The 20812-nt window shown below is 41.5% G+C and overlaps 2 protein-coding genes across 3 annotated transcripts; one reads left to right on the forward strand and one right to left on the reverse strand.

Annotated features, from left to right (window-relative positions):
- Positions 1 to 10: 10 nt before the first annotated feature.
- ccdc167 (coiled-coil domain containing 167) lies at positions 11 to 2645 on the reverse strand. Its single transcript, XM_071413143.1, has 4 exons — positions 2486 to 2645; positions 2121 to 2215; positions 1998 to 2050; positions 11 to 1854 (listed from the first exon to the last, which is right to left on the reverse strand). The coding sequence occupies exons 1-4, from the start codon at positions 2531 to 2533 to the stop codon at positions 1748 to 1750; spliced, it is 303 nt and encodes a 100-aa protein (XP_071269244.1). The 5' UTR covers positions 2534 to 2645; the 3' UTR covers positions 11 to 1747.
- On the forward strand, positions 2550 to 20794 carry kif25 (kinesin family member 25). 2 transcript variants are annotated; one of them, XM_071413141.1, is made up of 16 exons: positions 2550 to 2658; positions 10040 to 10309; positions 10576 to 10641; positions 11533 to 11661; positions 13043 to 13184; positions 15164 to 15267; positions 15388 to 15473; positions 16363 to 16402; positions 16513 to 16580; positions 16727 to 16801; positions 17144 to 17287; positions 17464 to 17640; positions 18127 to 18281; positions 18436 to 18693; positions 18838 to 18993; positions 19211 to 20794. In XM_071413141.1, exons 2-16 carry the CDS (start codon positions 10241 to 10243, stop codon positions 19360 to 19362), a joined length of 1821 nt encoding a protein of 606 aa, XP_071269242.1. In that variant the 5' UTR covers positions 2550 to 2658; positions 10040 to 10240; the 3' UTR covers positions 19363 to 20794. The 2 variants fall into 2 exon arrangements, with proteins under 2 accessions (XP_071269242.1, XP_071269243.1); XM_071413142.1 differs by lacking the exon at positions 2550 to 2658 and having other exon boundaries at positions 9798 to 10309.
- Positions 20795 to 20812: the final 18 nt, after the last annotated feature.

Consider the following 20812-nt stretch of genomic DNA (forward strand, 5'->3'; position numbering starts at 1 on the left):
CCAGAGAAAACAGATTTAGAGATACATTTATTTTGTTTTTGGGATGTTCAGAAATAATTACAAAAGAACAATGTTCATACATGCCAAGCATGTAATTATCTTAATTTACAGTAAATATATATCAACTTGTTGCCTCGGGTGAGGGATCAAAATGATGTGAAGCTGTCTGCAGGTAGGAAGGCCTTAATGCGTGCATGAGTAATCAAACATTCTCAATGTAAACCATTTAGATGCACAGGCACTGCTAAAAATGCAATGCCTGAACAAAAAAAGGCCATAGGGAGATTCATTTTGGCACCAACGGCTTGGAATTAATTAAGATGTGGACAAACACATATACACCCCTTCCTTATTCTAATGGTATACAGTATATGTAGCCCTGTGCCCATATTGACAAAGCATCTCTTGAGTAGGAGTGCTCATATTAGAGATGCTTTGTAAATACAGACCCTTGCAAAATTATGTCAGAGATAAAGCCCAGTCAAGTCTCAGTCTCAGGTTTTGGTGATTTAACTAACAAAGGTTATTGACCACAATGAGAACTAAAGCATCATTTTGGCAACAGTCTGAGAACACAATCCCAAGGTGCACTATGTAAACCCATTGAGAAGTAGTGTCTTCATACCCTCATCATAGCACAACGCAGGAGCACAACGTGCAATGAAGTCAAAGGAAGAATTGTATACTCTGTCACGCTTGATGAAGAGTTCATGATTTGCATAAGCATTGTGCATGATTTTGCTTTCATGAGTGGTCCTTAAGAGACCATCAGTAACCATTGAAGTGTAGTAAAAATATACCACAGTCTGTATGAAGGGGAAAGCAAAGCTCAGCCCAGGAGTTGATGATGATGTGGATGACTTCGCAATGAACATCCAATTTGTAGTGGCTCAACAAATTAGGTAATTTGAGTACCAAAGCTTGACAGAGCAGAGGTACCTGTGAGCAGAGTGTGAATTACAAGTGGGGATAAACCCTGAAAGAGATATGAGCCCCCCTAAATTAAAAAAGTCATAACTTTGGGGTCTCTAATAAATAATGCTAATTTACCCATTATCCTATTTGTTTAAAATGAAATGTATACTGCTATAGTGGTAAATATGAAAATAAAAGCTTATCCCACATGAAACGAACACCCTCACCTCTGGATTATGTTGTTTTTTATCCCCTCCATGTGGCTGCACTTGTCATCCGGGACTGTTACATATTTCAGCTACGTTTCAAGTGTCCCAACTTCTCTTTCTACAGAAAAGGTCATTTTGTCAACAAGACACATCAATTCAGGCTACAAGAGTGTCGACCCAATGACAATTGCCAAATGTCATTATACTTTTGGTGTTTTGTAACAGATTTCACTTTCCATTCATCAAATGACACGAGTGTACAGTGCACTGTTTGGATGCAGGAATTATTTTGGAGTGGATGAACATGCGCAGGTAGCCTACTTTAGAAAAACTGATTTGTTTGACAATAAGATGACTAGATGCCAAATGAAAAAGGTAATACAAAAAAATTACTGGTTAATGACATGTCTTTACTATTTATCCCATAAAAAAAATGTGAACACTTGCAAGCAGGTGCAAATATAGAAGGTTAAGGGGGGGGGGGGGGGGAAAGAGGCCCGAAATGTCACCATATAATTCGCACAAATGGCTGCATTAAGGCTTTTAGCTGCCAAAGCAGTATTTGGTCCTGATGAAGATGTAACATAACACAGTCAACTGTGCTAAAATGAGCTAATTCTTATTCAGTAGTGGATAAAGGTGTAGTAGAAGAGAGCACTGACGGCCAATAGAGCAACAGAGAGCACCATATTCCTCCTGTTCTCTCCTCTCAACACCTCCAGCTCTTTATCTAAATGAGAGGGAACAAGCGTTAGTCCACAATGTACCACACACACCATTCATTCAGGATCCAGTTTCACAATAACACTTATACTACAATTCTACTATATGAATTGTGTATAACATTTTCCATGAAACAAACGTTTTCCTTACCATACTTTTGCATCCTTTCGTTCATTATCGTCATTTCATCCTCCAGCGATTGTCTGTCGAATAGAGGGAGATTAGGAATTGTGCTTTCATCACCATTATCATCGTTGTCATCATAATCGTCACCTGTCTTGATCCGAGAGCTCCTCGCGCCGCCGCCTGAACTCTGCCCTCTCGATACTATCGTGACATCGCAACCGTCGCTCCTCAACACGATCAATCTGTGTAGGGGACATATAAACGATTAAATATCTCTGGCCATAACATTGGGTGACACCTGTGAATTGTCGCAAACGTGGCTCCCTAATATGGTAGCAATATACTTCGCCTCTTCCTCTCTGGCTAAGGTGAGCTCACGCATGGTATCCAACGTTTGAATGAAGCTTGTTAGTTAACGTAGCTAGCTAGCTAAGCTTGCAAATTCCAGAGCAACGTAACATTATTCCACGTCACGTAAGAAACCTTAGAGTTACAAATAGTTTGTGTCTTACTTCGCTAGCAACGCTGACTTTCTCTCTCTTGTCCTTAGATTTGGTCATTTTGTGAGAAAAAACACACCAAAGTAAACGACCTGCTGAGGGTACAATTATTATTATTCTTGAGGTTTCTGCGACTCTGTGGGAGGATCTAATCTCGGAAAATGCCACCCCTAGCTGTGTGGAGGGTAAGCGATAGTGCACGAAGGTGAATGTTGTGCACATGCGATACAAACCATTCTTTATTAATGTAGGCTACTATTGCACTTTTAATCTAGATTCTAGAGCTGCTGTGCGTATAAAACATCAAATAATATTGTTGCCAGTGATGCCCCTTGTGATATTGCAGTCAATTGAGCCGACACTCGTAAACCGCAGTCAGCCATTCGCGCGCGTTAGTTACCTCAATTGGGATGCGCGAATACACCACACTTTACGGTAACAAGTAGGGAAACTAGGTCTGATGCATTCTCAGCACAGATATATAGTTGTATTTGTCACATACACATGCATGGTTAGCAGATGTTCATGCGAGTGTAGCGAATTGCTTGTAGATAGAGACGATAGCTACAAATCGTTCCAAGCACACTTATTCAATCTTCCACGATACCAAATCGTTTATTTCATTTTCTTGTTTTATCAAAAATCACTGATATCACGGGTAGACTGAGACTGCAGAGGCTGCAGTAGCCAACCGGGGGTGCTGTTTTAGCAAATGTTAAATTGTGAAAGCGAGACGCGTTTACGGTCATGACATACAATCACAGTACACACACAGCAAGATCTGAGTGAGCTTGATTTGTATTTCATTAGATTATATATTTTGAAAAAATAAAAAACCCGCACACTGCTCTTACTAGTTTCACTGCTCTTTAATAAGCTTTACGTTTCGGCCTCAAGGCCTTCGTCAGAGCTTTTGTGAGTTTTTTTAATTAGCGCTCTTATGTAGACATAGCTCCACCCACATCCGTTCAATGCATCGAATGAGGTTGGAGTCGAGGGAAAATAAGTAAGTGTAAAATAACAATGTGCATTTCATAAATATTCTAATGAAGTGTGTACATAAAACGTATTAAACACGTCTGTAAAACCACAATAAGGACATCGACCCATCAAGCAAGTTTTCATAAAGCATTGGGTACAATGTTTTATGAAGCTGCCAGCCACAAAAGAAAAAGTGCCAGGCTCTTTAACGCCCTCTTCCGAATGGTAGCTATAAATGCAGAGGTCGCGCACAGTGTAAATATTTCTGCCACCCACAAACAGGAAAACGGTTCCAAATAAATTACATTATTACGTGCTCCACCACCCATGTCATCTACATGATTAAATGTCCACGTGGGCTGTGTTATGAAGGTAAAACCTCTCGTTCTCTCAAACACAGAATTAGTGAACATAAAATTTCAATCAGGAGAAACGACAGGGATTATCCAGTCGTAGTATATTTTAATTACCAAAAACATGACATTTCTACCTTTTAGATTTTGTGGCATAATTTTGTGGCATAGAGAAAGTTAATAAGATATCAGACAGGGGAGGTTATATAAATAATGCCTGAGCAAAATATACTGTTTTTGTTTTTTTCACCCTCCAGACATTATTTCCTAAAGGTCTTAATGAGGAAATGCATATGTATGTTATGTTGTAAATGTGAACATTAATTAATGCCTCCACTTCAGATTACAATGACGTTTTTCTTGCTTTGTACGCAATGTGGATTTACAGACGTGTTTAATACGTTTTATATACACACTTTATTCGAATATTTATGAAATGCACATTTTCACATTTTCTTATTTTCTCTCGACTCCAACCCCATTCGATGCATTGAACGGATGTGGGTGGATCTATGTCTACATAAGATCCACCCAGTGCCGTTTATGATGAGGGAGGAAGATTTTTTTTCATGAGCATTGCGTTTCTATTACAGCATGTTGGATGACTGTTATTCATATTCCATTCACCCAGTTCAATGTAACATCAATAGGTTTAGACTACTACATGATACTCAAATGTTCCCTATACCCATCATGATTTTGCTACAAACTAGCCTATGAATGAAAGTTTACAACATAGGTGCACACAGGTAGAGAGAACAATTTGAGATGACAGACAGTGACACGTGGACAGACAGTGACACATTCAATACCGCCTTGCACACTCTTGCCTGCATCAACCTTATCTAGGGTGTAATCATTAATCCAACAGTTGCAATCAAGAGTTTCTATTGGACAAATTCAGTTATTTTATCCCCTTTTTGTTTGCTTCCGTTTAAGAAACATTTTTAATCGCTGGGAATGAATACACCCCTGATCACGCATAAACACAGTTCACTTTCATAGCAGCCACGTTGTATTCATTCTAGCCTCTATGCACTCTCCTCCTCTCACCTTTTCCCTTCATTTGTGGACTTCAATGAACAACACATCAGCTGCATGTGACCAAGTGAAAAAACCTTTCCAAACCATGTCATAACCGCTACACACAGCCTACAGCATTGTCCCCATATTAGCTAAAGTAATGTCCTAGTCAACATAGCTAATAGAACTAATGCGTTAGTAAACCCACTACAATCATGCAGTAACGTTACAGTGTATAGTCAGTAAGTAGTTACACCGGCGGTCCCCAGTGGCAATAAATTAATAAAACCAAAAGCTTACCTTGATTTGGAAGAGTTCCAGTGTTGTGTTGGATAGTCATAGCCAGCTAGCTAACATAGCATGACGCTGTTTGAGCCGGGTGTTTGAGTAACTAAACTACCCAGCTAAGTAAGTGAAACTGAAAGTGAAAAAAAAATGACTCTCTCGCTCTTGCTTCTCCTTCATTTTTGAATAAATACATTTGTTCAAACTATTAAACTATTGTCTTTCTCTCTCTTTGAGTCAACTACTCACCACATTTTATGCACTGCAGTGCTAGCTAGTGGTAGCTTATGCTTTCAGTACTAGATTCATTCTCTGATCCTTTGATTGGGTGGACAACATGTCAGTTCATGCTGCAAGAGCTCTGATAGGTTGGAGGACGTCCTCCGAAAATTGTCATAATTACTGTGTAAGTCTATAGAAGGGGGTGAGAACCAAGAGCCTCCTGGGTTTTGTATTGAAGTCAATGTACCAAGAGGAGGATGGAGGCTAGCTGTCCTCCGGCTACACCACGGTGCTACCCTACAGAGTGCTGTTGAGGCTACTTTAGACCTTTATTGCAAAACAGTGTGTTTTAATCAATTATTTGGTGATGTGAATATATTTAGTATAGTTTTAAAAAGGATAACTTCTTCAATGTTTTACAATTAAAAAATTTATGAAATTCACTGAGGAGGATGGTCCTCCCCTTCCGCCTCTGAGGAGCCTTCACTGTAAGGGTGCTAAATTTTTTTAAAAAGAGGCCGATTGTCACGCCCTGACCTTAGAGACCCTTATTATTCTCTATGTTTGGTTAGGTCAGGGTGTGACTCGGGTGGGAAAGTCTATGTTTTCTATTTCTTTGTTTTTGGCCGAGTGTGGTTCCCAATCAGAGTCAGCTGTCTATCGTTGTCTCTGATTGGGGATCATATATAAGTTTTCAGATCCCAACAAAATTTTGGGTTTTGTTGGGATCTTGTTTTCTGTTTAGTGTCTGTGCCTGACAGAACTGTTCACTTTTGTTTTTTGTCTTTGTTATTTTGTTTTGGTGTCATCAATAAAAAGACGATGTACGCCTACCACGCTGCGCCTTGGTCTCCTTCTACAAACGAGAGCCATTACACCGATACGATACTTGAGGCCGATACGTAAAGCTTATTAAAAGCAGTGATACTAGCAAGAGCAGTGTGTTGGTTTCTTCTTTTTTCTCATCTTATTCAACTGTTACCATGCACCTGCAAAAAAAGATAGCTCAGATGTGCAAGTGACTTTTGAATTAGATTATATATACACTACCGTTCAAAAGTTTAGGGTCACTTAGAAATGTCCTTGTTTTTGAAAGAAAAGCTAATTTTTTGTCCATTAAAATAACATCAAATTGATCAGAAATACAGTGTAGACATTGTTAATGTTGCAAATGACTATTGTAGCTGGAAACGGCAGATTTTCTATGGAATATCTACACAGGCGTACAGAGGCCCATTATCAGCAACCATCACTCCTGTGTTCCAATGGCACGTTGTGTTAGCTAATCCAAGTTTATCATTTTAAAAGGCTAATTGATCATTAGAAAACCCTTTTGCAATTATGTTAGCACAGCTGAAAAATGTGTTGATTAAAGAAGCAATAAAACTGGCCTTCTTTAGACTAGTTGAGAGCTGGAGCATTAGCATTTGTGGGTTCGATTACAGGCTCAAAATGGCCAGAAACAAAGAACTTTCTTCTGAAACTCGTCAGTCTGTTCTTGTTCTGAGAAATGAAGGCTATTCCATGCGAGAAATTGCCAAGAAACTGAAGATCCCGTACAACGCTGTGTACTCCCTTCACAGAACAGCGCAAACTGGCTCTAACCAGAATAGAAAGAAGAGTGGGAGGCCCCGGGGCACAACTAGCAAGTGGACAATTACATTAGAGTGTCTAGTTTGAGAAACAGACACCTCACAAGTCCTCAACTGGCAGCTTCATTAAATAGTACCCGCAAAACACCAGTCTCAATGTCAACAGTGAAGAGGCGACTCCGGGATGCTGGCCTTCTAGGCAGAGTTGCAAAGAAAATGCCATATCTCAGACTGGCTAATAAAAATAAAAGATTTAGATGGGAAAAAGAACACAGACACTGGACAGAGGAAGATTGGAAAAATGTGTTATGGACAGACAAATCTGAGGTGTTCGGATCAAGAAAAAGAAGAACATTCGTGAGATGCAGAAAAAATGAAAAGATGCTGGAGGAGTGCTTGACGCCATCTGTCAAGCATGGTGGATGTAACGTGATGGTCTGGGGGTGCTTTGGGGGCGGTAAAGTGGTAGATTTGTGTACAGGGTAAAATGGATCTTGAAGAAGGAAGGCTATCACTCCATTTTGCAACGCCATGCCATACCCTGTGGACGGCGCTTAATTGGAGCCAATTTCCTCCAACAACAATACAATGACCCAAAGCACAGCTGGAATACCGCAGGGCAGCTGCCTTGGGACACTTCTTTATTTAATATATACCAACGACCTTCCCTATGCCTTAGTTGAAACTCAAGCTACTATATTTGCAGATGATACTACAATTTATGCAGCAAGACAATCGGTTCAACAGGTACAGCAAGCTTTACAAGGAGATTTGTAGAATATCAGGGAGTGGGTTTGCCAAAACAAACTTGTTTTAAACACCAAGAAAACCAAAGTTATTTTGGTATGTTCAACTAGGAAAAGGCCAAAACAGCATGGGATACAATTAAGTATGGGAGGAATACAAATTGAAGAAGTGGCAGAAACCAAACTATTGGGAGTGCAGCTAGACAACTGCTTATCATGGCCGTCTCAAATAACTAATCTATGTATAAAAAAAAAAATGATTAAAACAGCATGCATAATCAGAAGGATAGCTAAATATTTACCAGGAAAAATTCTTCAGCAAATAACACAAGCATTAATTGAGAGTCAGGTGAACTACTGTTCTGTGATCAAAGGAAATGCATCATCAAGTGAAGTTAGGAGGCTGCAGAATGCACAGAATAAAGCAGCAAGGATTGTTTTAAGGTGGAGATATGGTTCTTCTGTTGCAGTCATGCGCAGTGTTCTTGGTTGGTCATCAATCGACAAGATAATTGAAAAAAACATGCTTATTTTATTTCATAATATACATAATTTAAAACGGCCAAGTTCTATTCACAACAGTATTCAGTTGGTAAGAGACAGACATTCCGTAAATACTAGGAATAGATTGTCCACCATCTATGCGTTATCCAGACAGAAAAGAGAAATAGGCAAAATAACATTTCGATTTAGAGCAATACAGAAATTGAATAAATTAACTGAGCAAACTAGAAACCGTTCAATATATACATTTAAACATTATTTTAAAACGATTTAAATATAATACATAGAAATGTTGTGGGACTATAGTAGATGAAGAATCTATTTTTTTTAGATTGAGTATTTATTGGGTCATTATGTTAGTATATTATGTATGTTTGTAATAGTGTGTTATATGTGAAAATGTGTTTGTATTATAAATTGTATTTGAATGTTTAAGGACTCTTGGAAGATTAGTCCAAATGGGGACTAAAAGAGATCCAAATAAAATCCAAATCAAAGCACAGCTCCAAACTATACAATAACTATTTAGGGAAGAAGCAGTCAGCCGGTATTCTGTCTATAATGGAGTGGCCAGCACAGTCACCAGATCTCAACCCTTTTGAGCTTTTGTGGGAGCAGCTTAACCGTATGATACGTAAGAAGTGCCCATCAAGCCAATCGAATTTGTGGGAGGTTGGGTGAAAGCTCTTCAGATTACCTCAACAAATTTACAACTAGAATGCCAAAGGTCTGCAAGGCTGCTATTGCTGCAAATGGAGGATTCTTTGACGAAAGCAAAGTTTGAAGGACACAATTATTATTTAAATTAAAAATCATTATTTCTAACCTTGTCAACTTCTTAACTATATTTCCTATTCATTTTGCAACTCATTTCATGTATGCTTTCATGGAAAAGAAGGACATTTCTAAGTGACCCCAAACTTTTGAATGGTAGTATATATTTTTTAAGTGTTAAATAACTACATTTACCATGTCTCTCCCAGTATTCTTTATCTTTATTTTTTTTAAGTAGTAATATTACAGTGAACTTTGATGAACCTTATGTAAAAAAAGAAATCTGTCAAAATGGCTGCCAAACATATTTTGAGATGTGTGCCCTAGTAGATCAATAATCCATTGTCATGAATACTGCAAAGCATAACATGCCCATATTATGCCAGCTCCAATACACATTATATAGTGTTTTTCCAATCTTGTAGCTGGCTTAATATGGGCATGTTATGGTTTGCAATGTTAATAATAATGGATTATTGATCTACTTGTAGCACACAAAGTGTTTACCATCCAGCCACTGCGTTAAAATTGAATTACAATACCTCAAAGTTCACTATAATAGGACAAAACAAGTATTTATCTACTAGTGGCACACATCACAAAACATCTTTAAGATGGCATAATATGGGCATTTTATGGCATGCAATAGTCATCACGCTAGATTAATTAACTTCTACTGGCACACATACAAATATACTCTACCAGCCATTTTTAGTGATGGTATTATTTTTACATAGGGGTCATCAAAGTTCACTGTAATAGAACTACTTTGTAGCTATCGTCTCGTATCTGTGCATGAGAGTGCATCCAACTCAGTTCCCCTACCAGAAAAGTGTTGTGCATTTGCGCACCAAATTCAGGCGGAAACTGAAGTGCGGTGGTTTGACTTCGTTTTGCGAATGTCGGCTCAATTGACCGCAGTCCTTGAGATGCAGGATACAAGACTCAATTGTGCCAGCAGGATTTAGGATTATCATTAATCCATAAATTCAGACTTTGACATGCGAGAGCAAAATGATCAAACCCAATGGATATATACTACCCAAATGTTCACATTCAAATACTGTTGCTGATATTTCTCTCCAGCCTGTCAAAAGCCCATGGCACCATTCCGAACGCAAGTCTCAGGACAAGTGGACGCCATCTAAATTCGCGCGGATGGAGAGCTGCTTGGAGAGTGTTGTCCGTGCGTAATCGCATTATCTGACCTGCAAAAACGCAGGCTGACAGCCCAGTCGCATTATATTCTTTACTGTACTTTTTAATTGTTTTCTCTCATTGATTAAAATGCCACTCTTCATAAACCGAGACCAGATATTTGCGCACCAAGTGCACCTTCTGGAGCACAAACTGCGGGTATGTCTATTTTTTCATTTATTGTAAATTCAACAGGTATGACAGGTGAAGCTAAAACGATTGTCGGTTAGGTAGGTTTAGTTGTTACTTTGTGAGAATAATTGTTTATCGTTTAGTTAGTAAGCTATAATAACTATTCGATTAATTACAATCCCTATTTTATTTATGTATCTTAAGTAAAGGAATTTAAATGGAATCAGATGAACATCACTGACTTTACAACGTCAAACTAGCAGCGTTGGCTAATCTGTCCCGAACGTTTCTAGAGCAAAGAAGAACGCATTCTGGAGTTGGAGACTGAAAATGCCATTCTTCACCTGAGGCTCGCCGATGTGAGTTGAGTCATTGGAGAATACATGTTAATATACTGTGATATTTTAACACCAAATCAGTGCCCGTTGTGTAGGTAGCCAAGCGAAGGCCGTGGTACCCAATTTAAGCACATGTATTTGAAATATTATTTCTCGCTTATATAAAAGTAAATTTCCAAAGATATCCAAAACCGTATTGCAAGTGTGGTGCATTTGCATTTCGACAGAGCGTCAGGAACAAACAAGAGCATTAGGATTGTAGTTGGGATTGTTGGGTACCACAGATGGATAAGCTTACTGTCTGCAGAATTTAATTAGAATTAGTTAAAAACAATTTGTAAACATGTTATTTTTGCTTGCTATTTTTGCTCTAACATAATTCCTGTCAATGTTCACTTCATGGATAGCTCCAATTGGGCACAGTATGGAGGTGTAACGGATGTGAAATGGCTAGCTAGTTAGCTGTGGTGCGCGCTAATAGCGTTTCAATCGGTTACTTCACTCGCTTTGAGACCTTGAAGTAGTGGTTCCCCTTGCTCTGCAAGGGCCGCGGCTTTTGTGGAGCGATGGGTAACGATGCTTCGTGGGTGTCAGTTGTTGATGTGTGCAGAGGGTCCCTGGTTCGTGCCCGGGTATGGGCGAGGGGACGGACTAAAGTTAAACTGTTACAGAGGCATAAAATGAACACTGAGTTGCTGGTCATTTTTTTTAATCTACCACGGGTATGGGCGAGGGGACGGACTAAAGTTAAACTGTTACAGAGGCATAAAATGAACACTGAGTTGCTGGTCATTTTTTAAATCTACCACGTCCTTCCTGGACCAAAACGTGGGTTTTGGATGTCAAAATGGTGACTTGTCACTGTATGTCTTGGTAATGGTGGTTCCCCCTTGCCCTGTTCTCCCTCTCCAGTGTCTGGGGAAACTTCGTCGGGATCATGCAGAAGAGGCAGAAGCAGAAGCCCAGAAGCGTTGGCAACACCAGAGAGTTGTGCAGCAAAGCACCCAGTCTGCCCTGGCCAAACTCCTGTCTGAAGTTCAGGTACATACAACTCCAGAGTTACACAGCTGTATTGTTTTGTTTGGTTTAGTTCAGAGGAAGGCCAACATGGTGTCCATTGGGGTTTCGTATACCATACGGTCAAGCTGCTCCCACAACAGCTCAATAGGGTTGAGATCTGGTGACTGTGCTAGCCACTCCATTATAGACAGAATACAGGCTGACTGCTTCTTCCCGAAATAGTTATTGCATAGTTTGGAGCTGTGCTTTGGGTCATTGTCCTGTTGTAGGAGGACATTTGTTCCAATTAAGCGCCGTCCACAGGGTAAGGCATGGTGTTGCAAAATGGAGTGATAGCCTTCCTTCTTCAAGATCCCTTTTAACCTGTACACAAATCTCCCACTTTACCACCCCAAAAGCACCCCCAGACCATCACACTGCCTCCACCATGCTTGACAGATGGCGTCAAGCACTCCTCCAGCATCTTTTCATTTTTCTGCGTCTCACGAATGTTCTTCTTTGTGATCCGAACACCTCAAACTTAGATCTGTCTGTCCATAACACTTTTTTCCAATCTTCCTCTGTCCAGTGTCTGTGTTCTTTTGCCCATCTTAATCTTTTCTTTTTATTGGCCAGTCTGAGATATGGCTTTTTCTTTGCAACTCTGCCTAGAAGGCCAGCATCCCAGAGTCGCCTCTTCACTGTTGATGTTGAGACTGGTGTTTTGCTGGTACTATTTAATGAAGCTGCCAGTTGAGGACTTGTGAGGCGTCTGTTTCTCAAACTAGACACTCTAATGTAATTGTCCACTTGCTAGTTGTGCCCCGGGGCCTCCCACTCTTCTTTCTATTCTGGTTAGAGCCAGTTTGCGCTGTTCTGTGAAGGGAGTACACAGCGTTGTACGGGATCTTCAGTTTCTTGACAATTTCTCGCATGGAATAGCCTTCATTTCTCAGAACAAGAACAGACTGACGAGTTTCAGAAAAAAGTTCTTTGTTTCTGGCCATTTTGAGCCTGTAATCGAACCCACAAATGCTAATGCTCCAGATACTCAACTAGTCTAAAGAAGGCCAGTTTTATTGCTTCTTAAATCAGAACAACAGTTTTCAGTTGTGCTAACATAATTGCAAAAGGGTTTTCTAATGATCAATTAGCCTTTTTAAATGATAAACTTGGATTAGCTAATACAACGTGCCTTTGGAACACAAGAGCGATGGTTGCTGATAATGGGCCTCTGTACGCCTGTGTAGATATTCCATTTAAAATCAGCCGTTTCCAGCTACAATAATCATTTACAAGGACATTTCTAAGTGACCCCAAACTTTTGAACGGTAGTGTATATAGGTTGAAATACTGTTCTAGAGTCATTGATGACCTGAACACACGAACACACATTCATGGTATTATTTATGTGTTATTCTAGATTTTGAAGCAGGACCTGAGAGAGGTGTTTGCGGTATATGTGAACTTCGCCACTGAGTTGGAGAACCAGAGCAGGCTGCTGCTGGAACAAGTCGGCCAAGCCAGCTTCGCCCTCCAGGGCCACCATGGCAATGATGTGCACAGTGAGTAGACTACGGATTTATGATATCACTCAATCAATGTATGTCACACGTATCCCCTTGTACTTCTGCTTCTCTCTGTCTCTCTCTCTGTCTCTCTGTCTCTCTCTCTCTCTCTCTCTCTCTCTCTCTCTCTCTCTCTCACTCCCTTTCTCTTGCCTCTCTCTCTCTCAATTCAATTCAATTCAGGGGCCTTTATTGGCATGGGAAACATATGTTAACATTGCCTAAGCAAGTGAGGTAGATAATATACAAAAGTGAAATAAACAATAAAAATGAACAGTTAACATTACACTCACAGAAGTTTCAAAAGAATAAAGACATTACAAATGTCATATTATGTACAGTATATATACAGTGTTGTAACGATGTACAAATGGTTAAAGTACAAAAGGGAAAATAAATAAGCATAAATATGGGTTGTATTTACAATGGTGTTTGTTCTTCACTGGTTGACCTTTTCTTGTGGCAACAGGTCACAAATCGTGTTGCAGTGATGGCACACTGTGGTATTTCACCCAGTAGATATGGGAGTTTATCAAAATCGGGTTTGTTTTCGAATTCTTTGTGGATCTGTGTAATCTGAGGGAAATATGTGTCTCTAATATGGTCATACATTTGGCAGGAGGTTAGGAAGTGCAGCTCAGTTTCCATCTCATTTTGTGGGCAGTGTGCACGTAGCCTGTCTTCTCTTGAGAGCCAGGTCTGCCTACGGTGGCCTTTCTCAATAGCAAGGCTATGCTCACTGAGTCTGTACATAGTCTCTCTATGTCTCTCTCTGTCTTTCTCCCATTCTCAAGTATCTTATTTACCGTGCCCCTAGGCTGTATATTAAGAGGTTGGTTGCCTTGGGGATAATCCTCTCTCCCCCTCTAACCCCTCCTTCACCCAGCCCTCCAATACGACTCTGTCAGCGAGGTTCGGAAAGGTTGTGTGACCTGTCCTCTGCGTCACCTGGTCGCCACGGTGACAAGCTCGAGGAACTTATCCCACGTCACTTGGTTAAACCTGGCTGTCTGTTGGGCCTGTGGGAAAAGCCACTAGCCTATATATACCTGACCCTATTGGCTTCGTTTACCACAGGTCCAGGGTCATTTTTGTTGTTTGGCTTGAAATAGTTAATGTATATGTAAGGCAGTAGCGCTGATCCCAAATCAGTCAGCTTTTGGAGAAAAGGTCAATGTAGGCACAAATATTGTATTTATGAACCAGTATGATTTATTGCAATTTATGAAGCGTTATTCATGTCATTTATAGATAATGGATAAATATTTCACTTTTGCGAATACTCGCAAGTGGACCCTGCAGTTGCATCTCGAGCTACCCTTCATTCAGGAAGGATGTCAGATGGTTGAGCAACCCAGCCTCCTATCAAAACAATGACTTAGATTAATCCATCAACTGTCCCTGTAAGTCCGGCACAATGAGCACACACATAACCCCTCAGGCTTAAGTCTTAGCTCATGAACAGGACAGGTCAAATACAATAACCATCAGCAGCAGGAGGGGATCTCTTTCCTTAGCTCTTACCCTGCTTGTTGTAGTTGTAGTTTGCATTCTCTAAGAGGAGGTTAGTTACATGTAATAGTAATGAATAGTGAGGAGGTCTGGCTCTTGAGACTAGAGTTCACCATTCGCTTGTTTGATGTCAGGTTTTATGTCATGTCGTCCAGAGGATTCCAGGAGTTCTTATATGGCTTTGATTGCTTCATCACAGAGCGTGTGAGTGTGTGAGTGGGTGTATCCATGTTTCTACTGAGATTAAGGACTTGGGTCTAAAGGTGTTACCTGGACTAGGCACAATTATTTGTGTTTCTCATGGCATGACATTGCATTTAGTGGCTTAGCCTGGCACATGCATGATGTTACTGTCACGGTTTGTGTAACACCATTGAAGCAACAACAAAAAAGCCCTCATAATTTGGTTATTATATGTGATGGTGCTGTTATTATTATCCTGTTCTCTGTGTATCTGTCCTCAGGTTTGCAGGCTCAGATGGAGGCTCTAGAGTGCTCTCTACAGGAGGAGAAGGAGCGTAGCAGGACTGAGAGGGAGAGGAGGAAGATACTTCACAACACCTTGGTGGTGAGGATCTTGACTACATTTTAATAGTCTACAGTGACTGCCATTCTTTTTTGTCTCTGTCTTTGTTTCCGTCTCTGTCTCTCTCACTCTCTCTCTTTCTCTCTCATTGTGGCTCTTCAGGAACTGCGGGGGAACATCAGGGTCCACTGCAGAGTGCGTCCAGTCCTTCCCTTTGACGATGGCCAGGGATCAACATTAGCAATAGGGTGAGTTGGTCAGATAATATATTTTTGACCAGTACTGTACATTTTAAAGGGATACTTTGGGATTTTGGCAATGAGGCCCTTTATCTACTTCCCTGCAGTCAGATGAACTTGTGGATACCATTTGTATGTCTCTGTGTCCAGCATGAAGGAAGTTAGATGTAGTTTCTCGAGCCAATGCTAATTAGCGCTAGTGCAATGACTGGAAGTCTATGGGTTTGTACTAGCATACTACCTTCATACTGGACACAGAGACATACAAATGGTATCCACTAGTTCATCTGCCTCTGGGGAAGTAGATAAAGGGCCAGTTTCTGGTCACAGGTTCAGGAATGGTTAAAAAGTCATAACATGCACCACAAATAGCAGTGTTGGGCGATTTGGAAAGCCGTAGTCAGTCAATAAATAATATAATAATACTCGTAGAAAAGGTTTTCATCTTTAGCTCACAATCTGTGGATAATATATGATTAGAAAGGTTAAAAAATGTTGTAATACATCACAGCACAATGGAAAAATATATGGCACATGGAAACCAAACGAGGGTGCTCTATGATGATTGGTGGGATGGGCTGGGAGTGGCTGAGGGGTGGGATTAAAGAGCTGATTTTTGGTCATGTATTATTGTTATGTGACTGCTTTATATAAAAGTACCATGTATGTAAAATGTGTTTGTAACATGTATGTATGTGTAGCAAAAAATCTGTAAAAAAACGAAGATATTTGTCCTCCGAAGAGGGGGGGTGGTGGTGGAGGGGTAAAAAAAAGTAGATAAAGGGCTTCATTGCCAAAATCCTGATGTATCCCTTTAATTAGTGCATTTAACATCCTCTTAGTAACAACAATTTAGAACAGTACAGTTTTATAATAGTCATGATTGTTTTCTGTTCAGGCCTGCTACAACAGAAGAGGTGGTTCAGGCAATTAATGATGTGAGTACATGCAGTTTTAAGGTCTTATTTATTGTTAGGTCTGTGATTGGGTTGAATGAGTCATTCTGAAATCACCTGCCTGCCTCACTGTTGTTTTGCCTGTTTTCCAGGATACAGTTGTTGTGAATTGTACTAGAATGGGGAACCTGGGGCTGAACAAGATGTTTGAGTTTGAGAGGTATTATAACATGATAATAACTTTCCTTTGATTATTGTTGCTATTCTATATTTACATTCTGTCAGCAGTTGTATTGTAGTATGTGTCACAGCTTCAGATGTATGAAGTTTATCAAGCATGTGTTTCCATGGTGATGTGATTGACAGGGTGCATGGTCCTGAGGACTCCCAGGATGTCGTGTTTGAGGAAGTGAAGCCTCTCCTCACATCTCTGCTGGACGGGTGAGTTAATATGATCTTGTGCTGCTAAGGGGAAACACTGATCGCTAATGTAATTCTATTGCCTTCCTCACAGCATCTCAGAACTTCTAAAATATAAAAAAAGCCAACACTGTGTACCTCCTATTTACAGTAGAGATGATTGCCTCAGAGAATTAGTGTTGTGATTGAATGCTCCATTGGATCAGGACCAGAGGCAAAGCAGACAATGTGAAACGTTATTAAATAGAGCGAAGCAGAATGAGGAAACAAATTCAGTGAGACGACGTCTGAATAACAAACAGCTAAGTTAATAGAAACAGCAAGTCTGTATTTCACAGACTGATTCTCCTATTGTTCGGTCAGGTATAACGTGTGCATCATGGCGTACGGACAGACAGGCAGTGGGAAGACACACACCATGATCGGCTCCCAGGCTGAGGACCCCTCAGGACCACAGGGGGAGGCCCGGCAAGGCGTTATTCCCAAAGCAGCCACTGAACTCTTCAGGTGGGTGGGAGGGAGGGAGGGAAGGAGGGAAGGAGAGGGAGAGAGAGAATTAAAAGTTTGGTGTTCATACTAGGGTTAGGGTGATGAGAGAAGGAGCTATACTTGTGCATTGATGCATGCATGTTTATACTTGTTTTATCTTGTTTATTGTTGTATGTGTGTGTGCTATCTGACAGGCTGATATCGGAGAAACCTGCTGAGAGTCACACGGTGGAGGTGTCAGTGGTGGAGGTGTACAACAACGAGGTGTTGGATCTGCTGGCTAAAGACGAGGACGGGGTTGCCATGGGCGCCAAGAGAGACGTCATCACTACCAGCACAGGGACCAGCGAGGTGCCCTTACTCTCCTACGTGTGAGTAGTCCTTTAGTGTGTGTGTGTGTGTGTGTGTGTGTGTGTGTGTGTGTGTGTGTGTGTGTGTGTGTGTGTGTGTGTGTGTGTGTGTGTGCGTGCGTGCGTGCGTGCGTGCGTGCGTGCGTGCGTGCGTGCGTGCGTGCGTGCGTGCGTGCGTGCGTGCGTGCGTGCGTGCGTGCGTGCGTGCGTGCGTGCGTGCGTGCGTGCGTGCGTGCGTGCGTGCGTGCGTGCGTGCGTGCGTGCGTGCGTGCGTGCGTGCGTGCGTGCGTGCGTGCGTGCGTGCGTGCGTGCGTGCGTGCGTGCGTGCGTGCGTGCGTGCGTGCGTGCGTGCGTGCGTGCGTGCGTGCGTATGTGAGTGATTAATTGAGCGAGTAATTATGTACAGAGACATATCTATTGGATTGGTAATAGAATAGGGACAGTTTGTGTGTGTGTGAGATTTATGTGAGTTGAAGTACTGTATTGCTGACTGTGTTCTCCTCCCAGGTTGGTGAGAAGCTCAGCAGATGTGATGCAGCTGATCAGTTCTGTTCTGAGGTTGAGGGCTCGCTGCCCTACACTGGTCCACAGAGACTCCTCACGCTCTCATCTCATAGTCACCCTCACTGTCTCCTCCAAGAGCCCCAACGCACTGGCCCTGGGTGAGACACACACACAAACATATCTGATTACTGACAAATGAAAAATGACATGCTTAACACAATGTCTTAGTGCTATTAATTGATTGATTTCTTGCCATGATATCTTGCTGCTATATTCCTTTATTGACTGTGTTTGTGGTGCTGTGCTGTCTAGCTCGTAGGTTGCAAAGTGTCAAGAAAGACATGCAGCGCAAGGCCCAGAAGGAGTGGTGGAGCCCCCGCTGTCGCCGTGCCAACCCAATGGCCCGCCAATCGGGGGACGAGCGTTCCGCTAGTTCCTCCTCCTCGCCCTACCACTCCCCCAGCCACTCCCCCATTCACTCCTCTTGCCCCTCCCCCAGAGCCAGCACCGCCCAGGCTCCCTTCAGGACCAAACTACAGCTGGTGGACCTTGCAGGTAGCGAGTGTGTGGGTGAGTCGTGAAAACAACACCAAACTCATCCACCATGGTCTGTGGTTGTTGTGTAGCAACGGTGTTCTGTCCGATGGTGTAGGGGGGATGACTATGTGTATGCTGTGTGTGTAACTGTTTGGACGTGTGTTTGTGTAACTGTAGGTATGTCAGGGGTGACTGGCGCTGCCCTGTGGGAGACGTCGTGTATAAACCGCAGTCTGTCTGCTCTGTCTGACGTACTGGGAGCTCTGGCAGAGCAACGGCCACATGTGCCCTACAGAAACAGCAAGCTCACACACCTACTGCAGGATGCCATCGGTAACACACACACACACACACACACACACACACACACACACACACACACACACACACACACACACACACACACACACACACACACACACACACACACACACACACACACACACACACACACACAGTTTGTTGTTTTCCTTGACTGCAGTTGATAATGACTAACCATTTTCCTCTCGCTCTCCCCTCTCTTCTCTATCCTCTTCTCCTTCTCCACTAGGTGGGGATGCGAAGCTGCTGGTGATGCTTTGTGTCTCTCCCACCCAGAGGTATATGACTGAGTCTCTACAGTCTCTGGGCTTTGGCACGCGGGCTCGTCAGGTCCAAAAAGATACCCCTCGCAGGAAGAACATTGCCCTCAAACTGAAGTAATGAGAGGAGAGCAGAGCAGAGGAGTATAGAAGAGAGAAGGGAGAGAGGAGAGAGGTCCCAGGCTGTGATGGCATGGTCAAAGGTAGAACAGAGGTCCCCCTCAATCAAGTGAAGGCTGAACAGAGTTACATGTGGCATAAATGTTGTATATATGTAAATATTATTTAGTAACTTATGTTGTTGCTTTACTTATACATGTACAATTGTATGTTTATCTAGCTATTTGAACACCAAATTGGGTTGGTTTAAAAAAAATTTTGGGGACAAATGTTGAATAATTTTAATCTATCAGTATCAAACTCCATCTCCCCTCTTTATGTCCACCCAAATAGTATACAATATTTACTTGACCACCTATTTTACATTGTAGAATTGATTCTTAGATGCAGTATTTCCCTTTGTTTTCAAATAGATGGACAAATAATTTAGGCTAGTAATTTTTTAATTTGTGCTCAATCTTAGACTGATGGTAAATCACAGGCGAGGGCTTACTTATACTGAACAAAATATAAAAACGCAACATGTAAAGTGTTAGTCTCATGTTTTATGAGCTGAAATAAAAGATCCCAGAAATGTTCCATATGCACAAAAAGCTTATTTCTCTCAAATTATGTGCACACATTTGTTTACATCCCTGTTAGTCAGCATTTCTCCTTTGCCAAGATAATCCATCCACCTGGCAGGTGTGGCATATCAAGAAGCTGATTAAAAAGCATGATCATTACACAGGTTCACCTTGTGCTGGGGACAATTATCAGCCACTCTAAAATGTGCAGTTTTGTCACACAACACAATGCTACAGATGTCTCAAGTTTTGAGGGAGCGTGTACTTGGCATGCTGACTGCAGGAATGTCCACCAGATCTGTTGCCAGAGAATTTAATGTTAATTTCTATACCAACATCGTTTTAGAGAATTTAGCAGTATGTCCAGCCGGCCTCACAACCGCAGACCTTGTGTAACCATGCCAGTCTAGGACCTCCACATCTGGCTTCTTCACCTGTGGGATCTTCTGAAACCAGCCACCCGGACAGCTGATGAAACTGAGGACTTTTTCTGTCTGTAATAAACCCCTTTTGTGGGGAAAACTCATTCTGATTGGCTGGGCCTGGCTCCTATGTCCTCCCAAGCCCACCCATGGCTGTGCCCCTGCCCCGTCATGTGAAATCCATAGATTAGGGCCTAATGAATTTATTTCAATTGATTGATTTCCTTATATGAACTGTAACTCAGTAACATTTTTGAAAATGTTGCATGTTGCATTTACATTTTTGTTCAGTATATATTTGTTATATAAATGTGTTATAATTGTGTGGGCTTGCTTTTAATGCCTTTCTTATGAACCATGCACTTATTTTAGTGTTTGGAAGCCTCAATATTTGTTACATGTATTTTTGTTACGTTCAAACTTTGAATAAACATGTTTTGTCGTTTACTGTATTTTATGGTTT

The sequence above is a fragment of the Salvelinus alpinus genome, chromosome 8 (assembly GCF_045679555.1).
Source record: "Salvelinus alpinus chromosome 8, SLU_Salpinus.1, whole genome shotgun sequence".
NCBI classification, from domain to species: domain Eukaryota; kingdom Metazoa; phylum Chordata; class Actinopteri; order Salmoniformes; family Salmonidae; genus Salvelinus; species Salvelinus alpinus.